Genomic DNA, 22,973 nt, shown 5'->3' on the forward strand with positions numbered 1-22,973 from the left:
CAAAATTATTGTATGAAGTTTTATATATATATATATATATATATATATATGTACATATGCATATATATAGATCCCATAATTGCCGTGCTTTTTATCTCAGATTTATTCTCCAGAAAGCATAATCAGGTGGTGAAAAAAACTGATCAACGCCCTTTCAAAAAGCAGAGAAAAGTGTTTCTTTCCTTTTTGCTTCCTCTGAATTCATATTGAGATTTCTATGTTATCTGGGTCTAATTTTTTTTTTTTTTTAAATACTAGGAGTTTAGAGACCTTTTATGGATGATTGAAAAGCAATTGTGACATCATGGTCTACCAAAGAAGTACTACAAATTTATGATCTCAGCTCTTGATATAGAAGGAAAATGTTCCAAAATGGCATTATTACTGCTTGGAGAAAATATTGGGACAAAGATTTAAAGGAAAAGGTTGACAGACCTAAAGTGGGCAGCCATGGCAGAACTGAGAAGAACTTCATCATCCACCATCATCTATTGATAAAGAGAGGATCTGGAGAAGGCAACTAGCAACTGAGAGTATTTCTCACAACAGTTTTAGTAATGGTTATTCAGCCACAGATGTCCTGTTAAGTGAACATCTCCCTTGGCAGACACAATGTAGCCTAATCATTCCTGACCATGAAATATCAGCTAAGAGTGATATCTGTGGGGACAGCATGAAGAAAAATCAGGGCCCAACAACAGAAAGGGTAAAATTTTGAGCAGCTTGCCTGATGTGAGCAACCTTGCAGGTGTGAGTTCCAGCAGTATTCCAAAACACCAAGTTCTGCTCTGCTTTGCAATCTTGTTTGATAAGTGAGAAATAGATTGCGTTTCACAGCACTTTTCCAGCTAAGAGGCTTGTCCTTTGTTCTACAAATAATCCCTGTATCTGCAGGAGTTTGAGATCAGCAGCACATTTAATTTCTGCACCCCCTCCATGTGTGTTTATGTTGAGGAGAGGGAGGGAAAAGTGGGAGGAAGTAGCATAGTCCTGAGCTATTGGCAAGAGAGTGGAAGGATTTTTCTGTGTCCCACAAGTTCTGGACTTTGGTCTCACCAAAAACAGGAGGTGGGGCTGCTATCAAGTGCTTGCAAAATCGCATGAACCAAGAAGGAGTGGAGAGGGCTGAAAACTTAGCCTTTGCTTGACTCTATTTCTGAGGTTGCTCTGCCTCCTTTTTGATTAAACCTTTTATTGGGAGCTCATGCTCAGGTCCAACAAGCTCCCACATCTCCTCCTGAGTCTCCTTTGCTGTGGCAGAGTCACATCTTCTTTTGTCTCTTCTTCATCCCAAGACATGCAGTATTTCATCAGGCCATATCAGAAGATGTTTTTATGTCTGGCTCACTGAGCACAGCAGAGCCCTCTGTGCCTGTCCCCTTCATTTAATTTGTTCTACTTCAGCCAATGTAGCTGATTCAGGCTACCTCCATCAATTCATGTTACACAAAATAAACCTTAAATCAACATAAACCTTTTGCAAGAATGGAGAGTGGGGATCCTTTGAGATTAAACCTAAAATCATCCATTTTAGATGAAAAAAACAAAAGAAGTGTACATGGAGTAGTATGGAGAATGTTTATTTTTCCTTTCTCTGCAGAAGAAAAGCCTAATGACATGTTCTTAGGGGTCAGTGTACCTTGGCTGTGAACTTCTGTGTTCTCTCTATGACTTTATAAGGCAGAAGCATAGAATCACCAGGGTTTTGAAATGCAAAGTAAGATTTTTCCCTTTACATTTCAACTCCTTCAGATTCTGAGGATCTCAGCTGGTGGGTTTTATGGGTAACAAAGGCAGGATGGAGAAAGCAGCTGAGTACCAATGCTTTTAAATCCCAGCCTGAAAAGTTCTCACTCCACTGAAAAGCTGTAATAAATATAATCCACACCAACACTTGGGGAAGTTAATTCTTTCATCCAATCTAACCTTAAAAGAGAGTAAAATATTTGCCTGTAGATTCTTGGGTTCACCTCATACCACTTTTAATGGGTGATCAGTATTTTTTGCTGAAGTTGTTATCCTTTTTTACAAGAAGAAAAAGGAAATTTTTGGAATGGGAAGGAACAAGCAGTGTAACCAGAACTTCAAAAAAGTGTAAATGATCCAAAATTACACCTGCACCTCAATGCTCAGAGAGGATAAATAGCCAGATACACACACATGGCCACACAAACTCCAGTTTTCTTTGATGTCTCTATTACAAATGCTGACCAAGGACTGTCTTGCTTACATTTATGAAATAAATATGTGAAATCAGAGTCCAAGGCAGATGTATTACTGACTAGTGATTTCCTGTTGTGTTCACTGAAGCTACAAGGCACAAAATAACAAGAAAGGAATAAAATCCAGGTTGTAATACAAGCACGAACAGCACCTTCATGCTGGTAGGAGTGTACTTTTCTGCACTTATTTTATTAAGATATATCTGCAAGTGCCAGATTAGTCACTGATTTCACAGAAAACTTGTGAGCACTGGCTGACTCCACATCTTTATCCAGCAAAGAGCCCTTTACAGAAGTGACATCTCCAACATCTCCATTGCTCTACAGCCACATCTCCAGTTTCCACATCAGTCTTCTCTCTCACCATTTGTCAGCAAATTCACCACCTCCCCTCTCCCAGTCCTGCTTTTACCCACACTGTGAAGCAGAATAGAGAGAAACCCACCGAACCAAAAAGAGCCCTGCTCACAAACCAATCAAATTCTGTTCCCCAGTTCAGGCCAGGGTGTTTACAAATTTGCTTTCTCTAAGACATTCGTCTCTTGCTTACAGTCTTTGCTCTTTTGCCACGGTAAAGAAGTAACATCCTTGTATTTGGAGGAAAACTGAGAGCAGGAACCTCTTAGGTGCCATTGCTGCAAAGACACATGGAGAAGGTTGGATTCTGCACAGGCTGGTTTGCTTCATGGCTCCCCATCCCTCCCACATTGTCAAGCCATGCAGCAGCTTTCTGTTTGTGTCTGCAGTGTGCTGGGGGTGAGCAGGCTCGGGGCTCTCCCAGGCAGCAGCAGAGGATGATGCAGTGTGGCCAAGCCCAGGACAATGTCTGTGGCCAGCAGCCTCTGGACCAGCCCCTCCTGTGCTGCTGGAGCCCCTGCTGGCTGCCCTGCTCTGGGATCTCCAGGGCAGGGCCATGGCACACAGTGCAGACACAATCTGCTGTTCCTCAGGCTTGTGCAGCAAGCACTGCTCTGTCTGGCTGCCTGCTGATGGTGTCTGCTCCAGCAGAGCTTCTCCTCCTCTCCTCTGTCCCAGATACACAGCTCTCACAAACCCTGCTAACATCATTCCTTGGCACAAGGACCCTCATCAGCAGAGTGCAGGGACTCAGACTGACACACTTTTCAAGTGTTTATTTCATCAAGGGCTGTAGTCACGTGCTGTACTCTACAGCAATGAAGATGGTCAGTTTATCTGTCACCTTGAATCCTCCTTCATCCCACTGCCCATATTCTGCTCTTCCTCAGTCCTTTCTCACCATCTTTAGCTACACCTTTTTGTAGTATCTTATTTTCTCCAGGTTCTTCCCACAAAAAGCTGACGTGCAGGTTGCTTTGTCTGCACTGTGCAGGGCAAACATATCTCACACCAGACCTTACTGCAACCAGCAAAGACTCTGGAGAGACCCAAGCCTTAAGGTTCCTCCACAAGGCCCAGCTCACTTTGAGAAAGACATGCCCAGCTGCAATCACATTTCAGGATGGAGAGAAAAAGTGAGTGATCACTATACTTGCATATCTTGTAGTCTGTGACAATGGGCTGATTTTTCTACATATGATTATATAATAATTAATATAATATTATACTAATATTGCTTAGATTATATATGTATTGCATATTATATTGATGGCAGGTTATGTATTGGGCTATGGAAATTAACTGGTTCTTCCTTTTTTTTCCCTACCGTAGCTTTGAAAAAAACCCAAACAGTGTATGCTGTGTAGAATATGGTCCCATTGAGAACATTTCCAAATATTACCTCCATTTTGGTGAGACAGAATTTTCAGGATAATTTCTTCTATGCTATTTTGAACACACATCAGTTTATGTTAATACTCACTAACTACTATTGAAAATTTTATTTGAGGAATACTGAGTTACAAATACTATATAAAAAAAAAAGATCAGTCATCAGTCACCAGGTTCATAATGCTATGTTTTATTGACTAATTTTTTTTTACATTAAAAGCAAAGTGAGATAAATATCTGAGGGCTAAGGATGCTAAATTAAGTCAGTGTGTTCTGACCATTCTAGTAAAACTTAATGTTGAGTTCCTTAGTAAGTGGAGCAGAAATCCGCAGAACCAGTTTCTGTGGAAGAAAGAGACACAAAATAATGAATTATGTTAGTGTAAAAAAACCCCAAAACAGTTGAAAACAGAGGATAAGAAGTGACACTTGAGTTTACACCTTCAGGATTTCTTTAATATATCTGGTAGGTGAGACTAACTTGTTGGCAGTATGCATCTTCCTACTGCTGTATCCAATTCAACATCTCTCTCAGAAATTCAGGAATGGTTTAAAATTAATCAATTACATGAATTAAGTATTAAATTGTAAATACAATATCTGTCCTGCTGTCTCCCTGTTCAGTATTAAATTTAATGTATTTTGGGCTACTCACATAATTTCCATTTTTAGTACTTCACCAGTTTTATCTTTAGATTTCAGAATTAATAATCTCTTAAAATGCTCAATATCCATTCACATCTCTTTGCCAGCCCACAAATTCGTGTTAACATTAACAGTCTGTGCTTACTTAAATCACTCATTCAAAGCATCTAATATTTTCATCTTTCATCAGAAACAGTTCCCTACCACTGCTTAGTGAGTTGGAATTCCACTCCTTGAATAACTTGCCTTTTCTTCAAATAGAGGGCAAAATCCAGACAAAAGTACTGCAAACCCATCCAAACAGCAACCTGAAAATTGCCAGGCAGCCAGAGAGGATACTCCAGACTGCAAAACTGCCTGGACATGGGGAGCTATGGATGTTGGGAGCCTCTGCACTTCCCAGCAGAGGATGCAAGTGTGATAAAAAGAACCTTCCCTATGCCCCCTGTCAGCACAAGCCTGGCCAACAGATGTACCCTTCCAACATCCCTGCTGCACTCACTGCACAATTCCTTAAGGCATGAGACTCCAGAGGAAAAACAGATAACAGACTCCTAGGAATAGGAAGATTCTGTGATATTGCAAATGTCAGATTAGGGTAGCGCTGCATGAATCAGAGAGAAAGAAGTGGCTTATTACTAAGCAACCTGTTTCTATTTATATACAAATAAATATGGCTCAATAAGCACTTCAGCACTGCTATTAGGTAAATTTGCTTTCTGTAAGCCAAAACCAATATGGTAGAAGTTACTGTCTACTGCAGCCCTTTAAACAGTGGGGTCTCTGCTTGTAAAACGATTATACAAAAATGTAATCTCACTAAGCCTGTAAGAAAGTGGCAAATTTGCCCTTTGCATTTTATTTTTTTTAATTACATAAATAAGTATTCAAGATCTAAACCCAAGCTGCTGCTAGTGCTCTTTTATTTTTTTTTTAGAGGGTCAAATGTGAGAGGGATATAGATAGTAACATTGTAACATCTGTACAGGCATGGTGAGAGAGGTTTGACTAAATCTCTCAGAATTCCTCTCAGAGAGGAATATATTTATCTGGTGTAGAAAATTTAAAATTTAACTTTCTTTTTTTAGCTTTGGATCCCTACAGCATCAGCTTGGTGGGTTTTTTTCCTACAGCATTTGAAGTAGATCTTAAGTCATCAAGATGATATTTTGCTCTTAAATTTTAAATTATATTTTTGAGACAAGCTTATTAGTCTTTTAAAATCATATTTGTACATGAGGCTGTTAGTCTGCAGTTATCTTCTGGATATCTGTAATTGGTACCTTCAAGCATGTCTCAATGGAGTGTTTTCTTTACCCTGCCACATTTATGTTGCTTTCAGCTTGCTTAGAGGCTGTTAAACAATTTTCTTCCCTTGAGGCAATAGTGATTATGTTTATTTATGACATTGTCTCTGAAAGTGAGATTTTTACAATTCTCCAAGGCAGAAGTTTATTCTCAGCAATTTTCTTCCTTTACATATTCCTTCAATAAAATAAATGGTAGTACCAGGTATGTAAAATGGGGATCACTCTTTGGTTACAAAGGAAGCTTAAGCCCTAAGCCAAGTGGATAAGGTAACACAAGGTGTGACATCCACTACTTGTTGCCTCAGTTATCTTTCACTGCATGATGATTTAGTGGCATTTTGCAGAGTTAACACCAGGAGTTCCCTGGATGCAACCAGTGCTGAGATGTGAGTATGCATCTCATACAGAATGTGAATGACCACTTCAGCTTGGTGGCTGGTGACAGATATGGGACAAGTGGCCAGAGGGAAGGAAGCAAAAGGGTTTGCTCCTTTTGTCTATACTGCTGTGCAGAAGAAAATTGGGATCACAGAGGCTGCCTGGGGTTTGTTAGGGGTGCTCAGTCCATCCCCTCTGCAATGTCCCCACGTTGGTGCCAGAGGAGCACTGCACAAGCAAGTCATGCATTTTGTTCTGGAACACTGAGGCTTGGCACTTTAGGATGCTGAAATTTTACCTCTTTGGAAGATAGGGAGATGCTCCTTAGAGCCAGCAACACTGGAATAATTTTTGGACACCGAGTAATCGTGAGAAAAAATCCACAACACTTCTTTTCAGCAGCAGATAAAGAACTTTGACAAGTTTTCTCATTTTATCAGAATGATAAGAATGCCCATAAAACTGCTAACTGTGCTCTCAGCTCATGGATCTGTATCTTCTTTCCAGTATTTCAGTAATCTAAAAATTTGTGTAAGTGCCAGACATTAAGTAAAAGAGAGTGCAGATACATAAGCAAAGATTAAAGTTTCCTAAAAGAGTTCTTGCTTTTGCTTTTCTTCTTTCCCCCTCCTAAATGTCAGACTGTTGTATCAAGAATGGGTGTCTGGTTATACTTCAAAATGTAAGGGGGTGTGGATGAGAGACAGTTCCTGTCCCTCACTGACTTCACTCTCTTCACTGTTCTTCACCCTCCTTTCCCTAAGTTTTTTCTTGACTTCAGATCAGGTCTTACCCCACTCATCTCATAAGTCACAGCATCTCCACGGATGGATTTTCCATTCAGAGACACAGCCTGAGGTCTCAGCTTCAGGCCAAGGATGGTGATTTTGTTGTACTTCAGAGTGTCAGCTCCACGGTAGCCATCTTTGACTATTTCTGTCTTCAGTTGTCCCTGGAAAAATCCACAGAGAAAACTTAGGGCCATGACAGCTCTCTAGAGGTGACTTTCTGCACACTTAGGTTTCATGCTTGTCACTGAACATACACAATGTCTTCCAATGTAAATATTGAAGTCATAAAGGAAAAAAACAACAGTCACATTAATTTGTACATAAGAAAGGTTTCATTATATACTAAGAAAGTAAATCACATCTACAGCATTAATTGGATTACAAATAGAAAAGCATGTCCAAGAAGACATATTTTTCTACTTTTAATAAATGTAAATTTTGTTCTTGTACCCATTACAGAGTACAGTGGCATATGCAAAGTCAAAATCCAGACACAGAGATTCAATTAGTGACCTTAAGACAGATTTAATTAACATCCCAAACCAGCTGCTTTAAAACACTGGTATCTTCCACAAACAGCAGCTGCTAGATGTTTTGCCCCTATTTTATGTACCACATCTCCTACTAAAAATCCCTGTTATGTATGTCCCAGCTTTAGGGAGACTAAAGGAACATTGTATGTCCACAGAACTTTGTTTGCTGTACTTTTTATTTACTGTACATCCCATATTTAAGGGTGTACAAAGGGTGTACAAAGTCATTAAGCTAATTCATTTGGATCACCAGTGACAGTAATTTCCCATACATGCAATGAAGAAGAATCATTGCATTTGTTATGTGATCAAAGTTGTTGAGGAAATAAAGATGAATTACACTGCCTAGGAAATGATGGATGGCTATGCAATCATGACTTTTTAAAAATATGCCAAGGAGAAACCCATGATGGAACCTTTTGCATAAATTAGCTTATGTTATTTCAGTAGTGCATTGTAGGAGGGGAGCAGGAGCTAGATCACAGTACATGTAACTTAGGGCTGTGCTCAGACTGCTTATTTCAGGCATCCACACTAAAAATAAGTGCTAAGCCCCAGCACACTGATTTAAACTGCCTAAATAAGGAATGTTGGCTATTACTTGGCAAATGGGGAGAGACCTGCAAAAGCCTCCAGAGCATTTTTTAGGGTATCTATCACATGTGCTGCCTTACTCCCTCTGGCAGAGCTCCAGCACAGAGGGAGGCTCAGTTTAGAGAGAGCACCTCCCTATGGTGTTTTATTCTGTCTCAGGTGTGGCTAAGCAGGACAGCCAGCTCAGGTGGCCACACAGACCCAGAAGCACAGGGTAATCCTGAACTCAGCTCTCAAGCTCAGAGGCCCAAGGCAGGACTCTTCAGCAGAGACCATTTCCCCTGACCAAGGTCTGGAACTGGAGGCCTTGGGGAAACAATCACAGAATATTCTGACTTGGAAAGGACTCATAAGGATCATGGAGTCCAGCTCCCTGCCCTGCACAGGGCAACAGGATGGTCTGCATGGATGTGACCTGCTCCTCCCCAGGCATCTGACAGCTAAAGCAATTGCCCAGGAAGGTCCTGACTTCTTCCTTGAGGCAGTTATGGATATCACTCAAAACCTCATAAATGCAAAGCAACATGAAGCCCTTGATCTGATGCCAGGAGCCAGGGTTTCTGTACTCTGAGCAAAAAGGGTCATGAGTTTTCTTCTTACCATGTAGCTCTGATCCTATCAACTTCACCTTTTCTTTCCCCTACATTTTCACCTTGAATATTGGACCAATTTTAGGAGAAACTTCCCTTCAGGCTATCCAGTCACTTAGTGCCCAATGCATCCTTTCAAAAGCTTCCACTTTATTGGACAACCCTTCCATCACCACCCCTTTAGTACAGCAGGGACCCACCTGGTACAGGCTGAGCATACCTGCCTTGTCTGCCACCCCTGGGGATCAGGAGCTCCCTGCTCATCCCTAAGCACAGTGGATCTTATACAGGTGGATCAAGTATTCTTCTAGCCTGGTGGGCTTCATGTAAGGGGACACTTTGACTTAGGTCACTTAGTCACTATGAATATTGGAGGGGATATGCCAAGGGAGTTAAATTGCCAGCTGCAGTGAAACAGCACCACAGAGCAGGAGTTTGAATCATTCTCCAAGAATTAAGTGCCTGCCCTAGTCCTGAATTCTTCTTTACACTTCTAAGTTGTTTAAATGAAAATATAAATTAAATGGTCTAATCCTGTTGCTGTTACTTTTGCAACACCCCATCCTGGGCTCAGAGTAAATGCTGTGATGTCAAATCTTACCAGCAAATCTCTCAGGGAATGAAACATGAGAGTTCTCCTAAAACTAAGTGTGATTAAATTATTCTGCCACATTTTTTAAGAATATAGAAATGTGCAACAAATACTAAGACTTTCATACATTTCTCATACTTGAAATTGCTATTTGAGATTGACTGTTTTCTTTATAAACACATAATAAAGACTCAACATTAAAGATTACTGGAATGCAGATAGGGAATTCAGTCATGGATTTACAGGCAGAAGTCAAATATGAGCAATGAGAAATGGAAGTGCCAGAGAAGCAACAATCTAATTTGCACAGTTCAAAATTTAATATAAAACTGGATATTGTTTTTCTGTAGCCTTACTGCAATAAATTACTATACACAGACTACACAAAACCAAAGTGATTTTTCTTCCTTTTTGCTGTTGAAATACCCTTTTCTTCTAAAAGAGAACAAATTTTTTTTCTTGGTAAATCAAGAACAAAATAAGTTAAAATTAAATTTGAAGTCTACCCATGCGGTGTTAGTTCCAGGAAGATAGCTCATGAACATACCAGGCTACATAATAAAGCCCATTGGCTTACCCTGCGTTGCTCTTGCTCCTGAAAGATCTTCTAAGAGCAATATCACAATAGGGGTTTACATGATTTTATTGTTTTGACTATTTTCTGTAGATTACTTTGGGACTTTTAGGAATATGTGGCATGAAAATCACATAATCATTTAGGCTGGAAAATACCTTTAAAGTTATCAAGTTCAACTATTAACCCAGCACTGCCAAGTCCACCAGTAAACCATGTCCAATGGGCCACATGTACACATCTTTTAAATAACTCCAGGGATGGTGACTTCACCACTTCTCCAAGAAGCCTGTTCCAGGGCTTGATAACCCTTTCAGTGAAGATGTTTCCTAATATCGAATCTAATCCTCTCCTGGTGTAACCTGAGGCCTCTGGTCCTATCACTTATTCCTTGGAAGAAGTGACTGACCCCCATCTGGCTCACCCTCCTTTCACACAGTTATGGATAGCAACAAGGTCTTCCCTGAGCCCCCTTTACTCCAGGCCAAACAGCCCCAGCTCCCTCAGCTGCTCCCCATGTGACTTGTGCTCCAGGCCCTGCACCAGCTCCACTGCCCTTCTCTGAACACAGGATCTGAGGTGTGGCCCCACCAGTGACAAGCACAGAGGTGCAGTCATTGCCCCAGTCCTGTATATTTCTGATACAAGCCAGGGTGCCCTTGGCCTTCCTGGCCACTTGGGCACACACGGGCTCATGTTCAGAAGGCTGGGGACTAAACCATGCCATAGTCTATATACAACATCCTATTTATTACCAAATGCCAGACTGGCAGATGAAATAAGATCTCTAGAGACAGGTTATGGAAGTAGGTTTTTTTTACAATAACTCCCACAACTTACTATCCTATACTTAATGAGCTTATGGTAGACATATTTCACAGTATTTTACTCGATTTGAGCCTTGACTCTTGGGCTTTTCTACAGGTCTTTCTCAGGACATATCTGCAAAGAACTGAGCACTGTGTGAAAGGCATCAGTGCACTGATACTGAGCTAATCTGCTCCTGTGCTGCACAGAGCATCTGATCAGCACAGTGGGTTGCCAGAAGCATGCTGGATCTCTCCACAGGACACCCACCATGGGAGCAGTGTCTGTGCTGTCACACAAGGAAATGTAAGCTAAAGAACTGAGACTACATAATTCTCTGCACCACAAAACAAAAACATCAAGTGATCAAAGTTAAAAGGTTGCTGGAATATCCTGAAGAGAGGAATCCAGCTTTCTCCCACCTGTCAGACTGAAAGTCACTAGGTGGAACACAACAGAAAGGTCCCTTGACCCCAGAAACTGCAACTAAGGGGAAAAAAAAGTTGAAAATGTGGGTTTTTTTCAGATTCATATTGCAGCAGGGACATTAATGACATGTGTCACTGTGATACCCAATGAAGCAGACATAAAACTGCAGGATCATGGCTGGACTATTTTGTAGCTAGCTGTAAATGAAAGCATTAGCTAGCTTACCTGGTTTATAGACTGAGCTAGAAGATAAAGATCAGCACTTTACAATGGCTACACTAAAATACAGCTACCTATATATAAGTAGGTATCTTGTATGTTGCCACTTACTTTGCTGAATGTGTATTTAGCCAAGAAGTAGTTCTCATTTTCAATAGTATCTGTCAAAACACAAAGCAAGGAGGATTTATATCAAAACAGGCAGCAAAATCCATAAGCAGTTCACATTACTGTAGCAAGCAGCTAAGGTCAGGCTAAGATGATTTGTGGGCTATTTAATCTCTTTTTCTAGTCTTAGGTTGATCTCAGGAGAACACAATGTGAGAGACTGCCCGCTCTAGCAGATCAACTGCTCCCAGTGCCACACATTTCTCATATCAAAGCACTGACTTCAACTGTTATCAGCTTTTCACCTTCACAGAATCACAGAGTAAGATGACTTAGAAAGGACCATCAAGGATGATCAAGTCCAACTCCCAGCCCTGCACAGCACCATTCCCAAGAGTCACACCATTTGCCTGAAAGCATAGCCCAGACACTTCTAGAACTCTGTCAGGCTGGTGCTGTGACTGCTTCCCTGGGGAGCCTGTTCCAGTGCCCAACCACCCTCTGGGTGAAGAAACTTTTTCTGATATCCAACATCAACCTCCCCCAACACAACTCCAGGCCACTCCCTCAGGTCCTGTCACTGATCACCACAGAGAAAAGATCAGCATCTGTCTGTCTTCTTCCCCTCATGAGGGAGTTGTAACTGCAGTGAGGTCTCCCCTCAGTCTCCTCCATACTGAACAGACCGAGTGACCTCAGTCACTGCTCACATGGCTCCCCCTCAAGATCTTTCACCATCTTTGTTGCCCTCCTTCAGATGCTCTCTAATAGTCCTTTTCTATATTGAGGTGCCTAAAGCTGCCCCCAGCACTCAAAATGAGGCTGCCCCAGTGCAGAGCAGAGCAGGACAATCCCCTCTTGCCCAGCTGGTGCTGCTGTGCCTGATGCCCCCAGGTGCCACTCCTGACTACCAGGGCACTGCTGGCTAAGGTTCAACTTTCTACCTCTCATTCTGAGGTCAGTTCTCCAGCTATTTCTAGCAGGAGGTAGTGCCATTATGCTGCTGAAAGGTGGCCTGAGGAGAGCCCTGTATGCAGGTACTGCTTCCCAGCAGGAGACCAGGCTTACCAATGGAATCACCATCATCCCAGAAGAGAGATCCAGAAGCTTCTCCTTGTTCATCCAGGGCAATAAGGAGTCCAAATGGGTTCAGGCGGCTGTTGACAAGCACGTTGAGAAGTGTCAGTACAAACCTGTGGGCACTGGCCCTTCCAAGCAACTTAAACTTCTGAACACAAACTCCCAAAAAAGGTCACGGCAGAAGAATGACAACAGCTTTCACCAAAAGGACTCTAAAAGTGATGGCAAAATCTTTGCCTTGCCTTGTCCTACTGACGTCTAGATTTCTCATGTTTTGAGTGCTCATGTGGAAAGCTCTCCCTCCTTTTGTGGTCTCAATGTACAATAACTGGATGATCTGGGAGTCATAGTAAGGACTGTCTTACTGGGAGTCATAGTAAGGACTGCCTTACTATGGCTGCACAGTGCTGGCCTCTCTTTCCTACTCAGACTAGCTTCTGAACATGCTTCAGATTTGAAACCAGTATATTATCCATTTGCATGCAGAAATATTTTTCCTGAAGAAAGATTTGAGCTTTTCCACCTTGTTTACAGCATTTGATAAATTCACCCAAGAAGAATTTTGTTTTTCCCCTTGCATACATTTACTCTGAATGACTGACAGCAGGTCAGTGTGGCAGTAAGAGGTGCAAAAGCTGTTCTGAGCATATCCACAGAGCCAGGAGTAGGCGTCAGCTGTGCTAACAGTGACGTGGGTCATCTCTGAGGCGATTTCTCCTAATGAAATGGAGTGAATACTGGTATAAAAATACTGTACTTATCACTTGGGATGGCAGCTGGGAGCTGCAGATAGTCTCTCTTCTGTACTTTCATCTGATTGCTTTTTTGACTGTCTGTGGGTCTGACCCCCACCGTGGCTGCTGGTGACAAACACAGGTGACGTTACCTCTCAGTAGTGGTGGTGGCTGGTGCCTGCTGTGGCAGAATGTTCCCTCCACGGATGTACAGAGGGATCTTGTTCAGTGGGGCAGACACAGTAACATGGCTCTTCTTCCAGGAACTTGGCACTTTAAGACCCTACCACAAAAATTAATGCAGTTAAAAAAATGCTAATCCTGGCAGTATACATACTGAAAAAGAGAGCAAGGGGTAAATTTTCATTTCAGTTACATCAGTGAAGAAAACAAACTAAAATATAGATTTCAGGAGTGTTATTCTAGTTTCCTTTTTAACATGAAAGAGGATCTAGCCTCTGCAGTTATCCATATGCCTGAGATAGAAGCATTATGACTGCAAGACAGCAAATGGTCTTTAAAAATGGTATCATTATTCCATATGCTGTTAAAAAAACCCACTGATCAAGACACTGAGCAAAAAGAAAAAAAATCTTTTGCTTCCTCTTTTTATACATACGGAGCCTATCACAACTCAGTTTAAGGTAAGTGATTCATAGTCATTTGGGGATGTAAACTGTAGATTTTCTTCTCTTCTAAGAACAATTCTTCCCCTTTCAAGAAGTAATTACAGCATTCAGAGAGTGAAATTTATGTGTGTGTAGACAACCAGCATTAAGTTCTTCTGCATCATCCTTTTCTGGTTTAATGCCTCAAAACCTCAAAAAAAGACTTATGTACAGAGAAAATAACAGGAAGGCTTTGCTCTTGCCCTCTGTAAATGATAATGATGATTTATGATAATTATATGACATATAAACCATATAATTATGATTTATTATTTTTATCCAACTTTGGTTTGGATAAGCACCATGTGCATGACAAGTAAGTGCCAAATACTGGGAGGCACATAGGCAGGGCAAGGGACAAAGGCCACTGTCCCTGTGCCCAGCCCAGCAAAGGTGTTCAGAGGGAACCATGAGGAGAGCTGAATTAAATGCTGGACTTTGCAGCATAATAGTCTCATGAAAAGAGAAAAAGGAAAGGATTGGATGAACATCCATCTGAGGACACCAGCCAAATGCTGAAAATGACCAAACTTATTTTAAAAAAAGTCTGCATTTCCTCTGAGAGCAGTTCTGCCCTGCCTGCTCCTCTGCCAGGGACACTCAGGAGACTTAACAACAGCCTGATGATCCTGGGCTCATTTCTGAAAGCTCCTGGCATCAGCTCAACTGCTCCCATTGAAGCCAAGCTGGGCTTAGGCTGCAGACTGCAGCAGAGCACTTCTGGAAATGCAGTCCTGGGGATGGTGTTGGAAAAGTCAAGGCCCTGAAGAGAAGGGACTGGCATGTCCCACAGAGCAGATTGTTCTGCAGCTCTTCCAAATATGCCTTCTGTCAAAAGTGATGCATGTGCAAAAGTACATGCACAGGAGGGTTTGTGGCATGCTCTCAGGAGTGTGGCTTAGGTTTCTGCCTCTGTCTGTGTGTGTGGAAGTGTATCAGAAAGAGAATTAAAAGTGGAGGGCAAAGAAAGAAATCCTGGCATTTTCATGCATGTTTAGGCTGCTCTTGAAAATTCTGTTTGCTGTGTCTTAGAGCTTTACATGGCAAAAATAGAAAACAAAATGTAACTGAAAGCTGTGTCATTTGTTCTCCCAGCTAGCCTAATACAGACTTTTTTTTTTCTAGTTTTCTTTATCTACAGATGCTGAGGTAAAAAATACTGCTGAAGATTGCTAAAAGCTATTTTGCTGGAATTGTACCATTTTAAATTATCAGGAAAAAAGTAAGAAAATGAATCTTAAAAATACATACGGTATAGTAGTCGAACCACTGTGCATCAGGGAAGTATACATCCACAGTTCTTGCTCCCTGTAATTGTTATAAAGAGATTAGTCTTTTTCTTTTTGTATTTCTGATATTACATTAGCTTTATTATATTTGTGCGTGGAGAGATGTATGCTGAATATTCTAATAACATCAAATTTTGGATATTATGGCTGAGTTATTGTCATAGCAGTGGACTAGTGCTGGCTAATCTATAATACTAAACAGACAAGCCCATCCTATTTGGGGGGTTTTATTGCCATAGCCTGGGATGAGTCAACATTACATTATTATTTTATTGTAGTACATAGCTCTATGTCTTGCAAATGTAACTGGCCTAGGTGCACTCCTCCAACATCTGAGCAGCCCTAGCAATGGCTATGGCAGCCTCTCCAAGACAGGGCTTCACCTCTGAAGTGGGAGGACACCACTGCTCAGGGCCCCTCGCACCATTCCCATCCCAGAAACAGGCAGAGAATGAGCTCTAGCATACAGAGGATGCAGATCCTTCTCTTCTTGCAAACAACTTAAAGTTGCAGATAAGTAATAATAAATAATAAATGTTTTGCTAATTGCACAATTACTGTACTCCATTTTGCAGCATGTGTTGTGTCAGATCGCTGCAGGGATGTAATCATGCTAAAGGCACTTTGTATTAATAACTCCAGGAACAGTTGGGATCAAAACATACTTCCATTTTCGTTACAAGTTGCTTATTCTCACAAACAGATTAATTTTTACTATCAGTGTAGATGTCTGTCCCTTTGCAGAATTATGGATTAGCCCCAAGGACTACCCCAGGAATCTTGTGGAGCAAGAAAAGTAAAGGTGGAAGAAAAGAGTTAAGGCAAAGTTACCATTTGACATTTTAGGGATTTTAGATGTATTAAAAACCCTATAAAGGCAAGATGCTCCCCTCTCCATTTCTTCTCAGTACTATGACAACCCTGGATATTCTGGTCTACAGAAAAGTGTGTAACCATCATGTGAGTCATGATGATTTCAGGGCCAGCTTGGATAGGGCTTTCAGCAACCTGGCCTAGTGGGAGGTGTCCCTGCCCATGGCAGGGGGAATTGGAACTTTAGATGATCTTTCAGGTCCCTTCCAACCCAAACTATTCTATGACTCCACGACTCCATGAACCTCACCTTCATGACTTCCTATATAACAAACCAGTGTGCAAGGCAGTTCTCCATTCTAATTCTTCTTTGACATCTCACTGGCTCTCATCCTTGGACTCAAGGAGTGAAGATCAAGTCGTCCCTGACTCATCTTCTCTACACAAGCAGATGCCAAGCTGCAGTTTGACACAGTCACTGCTGGCCTGCACTGCCACAGTGAGGTTACTGCTCACCTCTGCCCCTGCCCTGCCAACTGGCACAGCCCTGGCTGCCAGCTATCACACTGCAAGACCCTGCAATGTGCTGCCTTCCAAGCTCTGCTTCCCTCATCACGCCACAGGCAGCCTTCATTTTGTGCTGCAGTTCTTCAAAAAACATCAGGAACTCCTTATCTAAACCCCCTAACATTTCATTCATCTTTATAATGTCCCCTTTTATTCAATTCTTTGCAGGAAGCCTCCCCTGGTTTGTCCCTTAGTCTTCATGGGAAGGGATTTTTCCCCCTCCTTTATCATCCTGCTGGTCTGAGACCCTGTGAAATCTTCTTTCTATTCTTCAGCTATTAGAAACCTGTGGGAGTCTGAAGATAAAGGACTAATGAATGAAGTGCCTCAGTGGGGTCAGAATGGTTTTAGAATTTAATTTATACTAAACTCACAGAGACAAAAGGGTTGGTTAAAAAACAAGGTAACAGTGTCCTGTTTAAATGTTGGATCATCAGCAACATCTAGAAATACATCAGCTATTCTGGCAGCATGCTGATTGCAAACAGCACTGGGATACATCCCATGCAAATACTTAGATCTACTCAGACATACCTCTCTTGTGCTGCCAGCAGTCAGTGGTGGGCAAGGAGAGAAACACACCTTTGCTCCAGCCAAGCAGGGAGAGCCATGTGCCCAGCACAGCAGAGGAAAATGCTGCTTTTTAAAACCTGTCCTGTTAGCAGCTTACATTATCATTATCGTTTCCATAATGACTGCCTTTGCCTGTGATGCTGGGAAACTCCTACCACAGCCCCTGAGAGCTGCACTTCCAAAACACTGTGGGTGAGCAGTAATATGGAAACCAGTTTGCTTTCATATCTGTGTGTTTCTTCCCAGCTCGACAATTACTGCTCTGTGTGTGTCCTTGGAGACTGCTGCCAGCACAATAACAGGAGCACGTGAGGGGCAGCATCCAGCCTCTTTACATCCTTTCCTCACTTGGAGTAAAAGGGAAAGGCTTTGCCTTCACTTTCATCCTCCCACTTCAAGTACTGAGAAGCTCTGTACTGCCTGTGCTGCTCAGAAATGTGTTCTGAAGCTTTGACAGTGGAGAGTAGAAAGGGATGGATATGAACAAACATGCTCTGAATGTCATCCAATGCCCTAAGCACCACTCATTTCTTTGATTCCAGTGTGATGGCATTTTTAATTACAGTACTTGCCTCTTCAAGAACAGGAGCAATCATAAAGGCAGATCCCCAAAGGAAGGCAGTATCTATTCCATGAGTCTCCGGATCAGAGGTAAATCTGTTTTGAAAGTTAAATACACAATGTTAATTCACAGTTGTGAGAATTTGCCAAATATTTTGATATTACTCACTGTGACAAGAAATCTGCTTCCTCAAAGTATCCTTCAACACAGCCAAATATTTTTCCTGATTGAGGGAATGCCAAAAGCTGGACAGAGATTCAGATATTTCAGTAGTACCTACCATCCCAGAGCAGACCAGGACTCTCACAAAATGATGAAGCTGATTTCTTTTCAGAACAGCAACAGTGGGAAAACAACTCACTCTATTCAGTGGGCTGAGACTTCATTGTGGGAGCCAATGAGCAGGACAGGGGCCAGGCCGAGGAGAGGGAACACAGAGGAAAAACACTGTGCTCTAGGATCTAAAGCATTTGTGAAAATCCTTGGATTTGGTCTCCTACAGCTTTCACAGATTTACATTTGAAATTGTTTGCAAGACAAACACAGAGCAACAGTCATGCATTATTGCACGTTTTAGCTGCCTCTCCTGAACGGATGGAAAACCTATGGAACCCAGTCCATTTTATTCAATGCACTAAAACAGTTTTGGATTCTGATCCTGTTCTCCAGAATGCTCACAGTCCCATCTGCCTGGCATCACTTGCCTTCTCTTGGGAAGAGATCTCTATTCCACTGTGCATTAGCTAATGAAAATATTGAATAGCACCTGGCAAAGAAGAGAGATCCTTCCCAACTCAGGAATCTCCCTTCATACAGCATAAAATCACTGAGAATTTAAATAGGTTTTCAATCATCTCTAAGTCTCTTCCTGAGGAAATAATTAATGGATCCTAGTTCTTATAAGAACATCACATTCACAAAAAATCCACATCTCAAATCCTCCTAAAGTCAAAGTACCTTGTACCTCCTGACTTCTGCTACTCCTCTGCCGCTCCAACAGCCCTGCTGCCTTGTCAGAGATGGTAACTGGTCTGGTTTTCATGCATTTTTGACAAATTCACACTGCCTGTTGCATACTTACATATTATTCTCTAAGGATGTATACATTTCTTGTGTAAAAATTCCTTTATTGTGTCTGTTTGATGGGCTTTGCAGCTGCCCCTGTCTGAAGCCAGGTCTCTGTTGAACACTGGCTGGAGCAGAGTGGCTCAGTGTCAGTGCCCTGCTCCACACCCTGCCTGCTCGGGGCACAGGCACACACTGCACCCAGCCCAGGCTTACAGCAATCTCCCCAGATAAGTAAAGATAACTTGGCAATAAAAAGACACCCATTGAGTGCTCAGATTTCTAAAATATTGGAAACTTAGGGGAGTACATGGAACTTAAGAAAAAAATGTTCTTGAAGGCGTATCTTGGGCTCTGCTTGAAAGAAACCTCAATTTGTTCAGAGTTTTTTTTTCTGTCCAGAACAGTAGCTCTTTTGGACACCTTAATCTTGGTCATTATTGCATTGTGACATAATACTTTTAAATGTTTAAAGAAGATTATGGGTTTGGATGAACTACCTTGTCCTAAAGTTTTTGAAATATAAAACATGAGTTTTTCTTGTCATCTCAATAGGCTCTCTGTATTTTCAATTCAACTGTAATAAAACTGAAATAATAATAAAATACATTTTGTTGTGGGAGATTGCAGGACAAAAAGCTGATCAAGAAATTATGAATAAAGAAGAATCAATCATATTTGTACATGGAAAGATGACTCTCACCCTTTAACTCAGCATAATTTTCTCTTGCAATTATAGCAACCATTAGCACAAATTCAGCAAACAAATGAACTTTCCTGTTTTGAAACTGTAAGCCATTAAAGCATGCTGTCATCTATCAAAGGTCTTTAATTCCATCTACTGCTTCCTCTGGTTAGATGCTGGCCTCTTTTCTGTCATATTCCCCCCTGGTTAGCCATTTAACACATCTGTCCCTTCCACTAATGGATTACCAAATCACAGTCTTTTTTGGACCCCTGAGGTATCAATACCTCCGCTTTATGGAGTGAAAGCCTCCAAGACACTAAATACACTTAAAATAATCTACTGGGATGTTGTTCATGTTTGTTAGCTGAAATGAACCCCTAAATGTTCCAAATGGAATGAAATGTCCACATGAAACAGCTATTGCTTGGAGACTCCTTGCCTGGGTACTGTTGTTTTCATGGTGAGAACTCTGAACTCGTAAGAACTTCACTAATGCAGGAGTTTTTTAGTTTTCCTTTGTATTTTTTTCAAGTAAGAGGCAAGGGGTATGTAAACTTCCATCATCCATACACTGAAAATTCTGTTTCACTTCTCTTTCTTAAAAGCCCACATTTCTCCTCCTGCTAGCATCTGGGTCACTTTCTCTACTTGGGCAGATCCACTACTAAACCACTTAATATTGCTTAGAAATAGTAAGAAATATACATTGAGTAAGAGCAGTGAATAATAGTAACCAGAATTAACTAGTGGTAGTAAGAAACACTTTTAAGTCATTTTAGGATCTAGCTCTGGCAACATGAACAAGTGATGGGGCTAGGATGCCAGCAGGGGCAGTGGGAAGGGAAACATCTCCTGATGCCTATCCTACTTACATGCATTTGAGAGGTTTTATTTCCTAGTAATCCAGTAAACTCTGGTCCTGCTGACTAAGCTCCCATCAGTGTCTGTAGTGAACCTCTCAGCTCAGTTTCATCTGACAAAAGCCTCTGCTGGTGCATCTGAGACTGACCTACAACTCTAATCAAAGCAAATTTGGAAATTTGCCAATGTGGACATGGCCCACATAGAGTACAGGTATGCTGGTAGGGGTCAGAAAGGCAGCTTTAATGACACTAGAGCAATTCTGTATTAGCAGAGATTAGCTAACATTAATGCCAAAATTAACTTGGGCATTTCCAATATTAACACAAACTACATTATATTAAACTATATATTGAAAAAGACCTAAAATAAATGCTTTAAATAGCATATCACTAATTGTAATTTATGAGTACCTATGCTCTCTAATTTTATCCAGAAAAATGACATTGCCAAGTAGAAAGAGGAAGGATACCTCTTTTAAAATGTATCAGTTAACCATTATGCTGAGTAAGCAAAACAGATTTTTTTCAAGTATCCTTTCCATGCTTGAATGGTGTGCACTTTGGTGTAACCTCAGTTTAATTTGCACAAAATGCCTTACCCTTTAACCAGAATGTTTTTAAGCTACAGGGGAGAAAAAAGAACATTACACAGTCTTTGACACAGCCTGCACCAATGAAATGAAATTGTGGCAGAGCTTCAGGCTTTCATATGTATTGTTTGCACTCCTTTTGCTCAAGTCTTTGCATAAAGCATTCATAAACCTCAGAGGGGTTCCTGCTTCTTCCAAAAAAGAAAAAATTACTCGTTCCAAAAATCTGAGTTTAATTTTCAAAGTGGCTTTTCAGTCTGCATTTATTAATCTCAGTTTTGCACCTGCTTCTGCACTCCAACATCTCTATCTCTGTTTTCTCTGTGCAATTTGTGGACACAGATGTGGGTTTCATAGATAGCATGCAGATCCAAGTGCTAAATTGGAAAAAAAAACCCCAAATGCTATGGATCATTGGACTCTCTGTATGAGGCCTTTTAGCATTCTGGATCAGAATACAGATTTCATTGATTTCATTCAAATACAGTAAATACAGGTATGTGACTCTCATTTTTGAAATAAAAAAGAACTATATATTTGCCTAAGACTAAAACTTTTCAGAATTCTTCTTTCTTAAGTTTGTCTTTTTCACCCTACTGGAAACAAATAAGGTTGTATATTAATGGAAATTAATTGCATATATTAAGAGTTACCTTAGTGCATATAACTTGATTGATTTAACTGTTCAACTGTTCTTTTAAAAGAGATGATGCAATAATAATACTATGAATATTCTCCTAAGGATATCAACCATTACATACATAAGAGCTCAACTACTTTGTGAGCAAATTAGAATGACAAAGAAACTCCAAACTCACTCGTGCATCAGTGAGCGCACCACGGTGCCTCCGTGAACGTGAGACTCGTAGAACAGGGTGTACAGGTACGGCAGCAGGGAGTATCTGATCCGAAGAGTAGCACGAGATATCTTGGCAAATTCATCTCCAAACACGGCTGGGTCTTGTTCCTGTCCAGGAAAAGCTTAGATTTGTACTGAGCATTGAAACAAACTCAGCAGAGAAGCTGTGTGCAGCATAAGGAGAGCTGTGGCTGGCCTGATGCTACAGAAGTGAGTGTTAAAATAAAAAGCACTCATTTGCAAACTGCAAGATATATTAAGAACAACATCCATTATTCCCGAACTAACATTTGTATAAAATTCTTAACTTGAAAAATTCCAGTGAGTTCTAAATGATCAGGCCCCACCAAAATGTATGTGACCCCTCTGCAACCACCCCTAAGCCTGTGGGGAGACAGAAGCTGGGGCTCCATGCCTGTGCCCAGGAACAGATGCCCAGCATCTAGAAATTAATTTATCCTGGAGATGCAAGCCCTCTCAGACAAAGGAGATGAAACACACGAAAAAGGGAAGACTGATAATCTGCAGATCAAAGTCAAAACCTTAATTACATTGGCCACAAATATAAAGGCAAGTCTAGGTAAAAGAGTAAACTCATAACCCTGCTGAAGCCAACAGGTGACCAAAGTCACTGTGTGTGGTACAGAAAACATTTCATCCATTCAAGAAGCTTGATTTCTCCTCCTGTGTGCCCCATTTTAGGATGCCCTGAGTGACAGCACAGCCACACATCAGCAGTGCCCCTCAGCTCCTCAGTGCCCGCAATGCTCTCCTGTGGGGCAGGGCGTGCACTGGGTGCCACCATCAGGGGGGCAGGTTGGAGCAGCCTGTCTGTATTCACTGGCTGGGTTTGGTCCTACTCCAACACAACCTTGACTCTCCCCTGGGATGGCAGGCAGAGCACGCAGCCAAGGGCAGTGCTGATATGGGAAAGAGCCACATCTCCTTTAATTCCTCCTGTCAACCTCTCCAGTGCTAAACAGCCAGCTTGCAAATCACATGGCTCCCTTTCTCCTTGATGAAATCTTCCCAGAGTACTCAATATTCTCATTAAAGCTGAAGACAATATGATGAATTCCAA

General features: G+C 41.4%; 1 protein-coding gene across 1 annotated transcript in view; it reads right to left on the reverse strand.

Moving 5' to 3' along the window:
- Positions 1-4,145: 4,145 nt before the first annotated feature.
- LOC134418036 (sucrase-isomaltase, intestinal-like) overlaps positions 4,146-22,973 on the reverse strand; it is a 60,100-nt gene continuing 41,272 nt past the window's right edge. The window contains exons 16-23 of the mRNA XM_063155886.1: positions 21,852-22,000; positions 17,838-17,922; positions 15,275-15,331; positions 13,508-13,638; positions 12,610-12,698; positions 11,545-11,594; positions 7,098-7,256; positions 4,146-4,313 (exon numbers count right to left, since the gene is read on the reverse strand). Of these exons, the coding sequence (XP_063011956.1) occupies positions 4,254-4,313; positions 7,098-7,256; positions 11,545-11,594; positions 12,610-12,698; positions 13,508-13,638; positions 15,275-15,331; positions 17,838-17,922; positions 21,852-22,000 (780 nt within the window). The 3' untranslated portion in view covers positions 4,146-4,253. The remainder of the gene's footprint in view (positions 4,314-7,097; positions 7,257-11,544; positions 11,595-12,609; positions 12,699-13,507; positions 13,639-15,274; positions 15,332-17,837; positions 17,923-21,851; positions 22,001-22,973) is intronic.

This window comes from Melospiza melodia, chromosome 4, assembly GCF_035770615.1.
Source record: "Melospiza melodia melodia isolate bMelMel2 chromosome 4, bMelMel2.pri, whole genome shotgun sequence".
Classification (NCBI taxonomy): Eukaryota; Metazoa; Chordata; class Aves; order Passeriformes; family Passerellidae; genus Melospiza; species Melospiza melodia.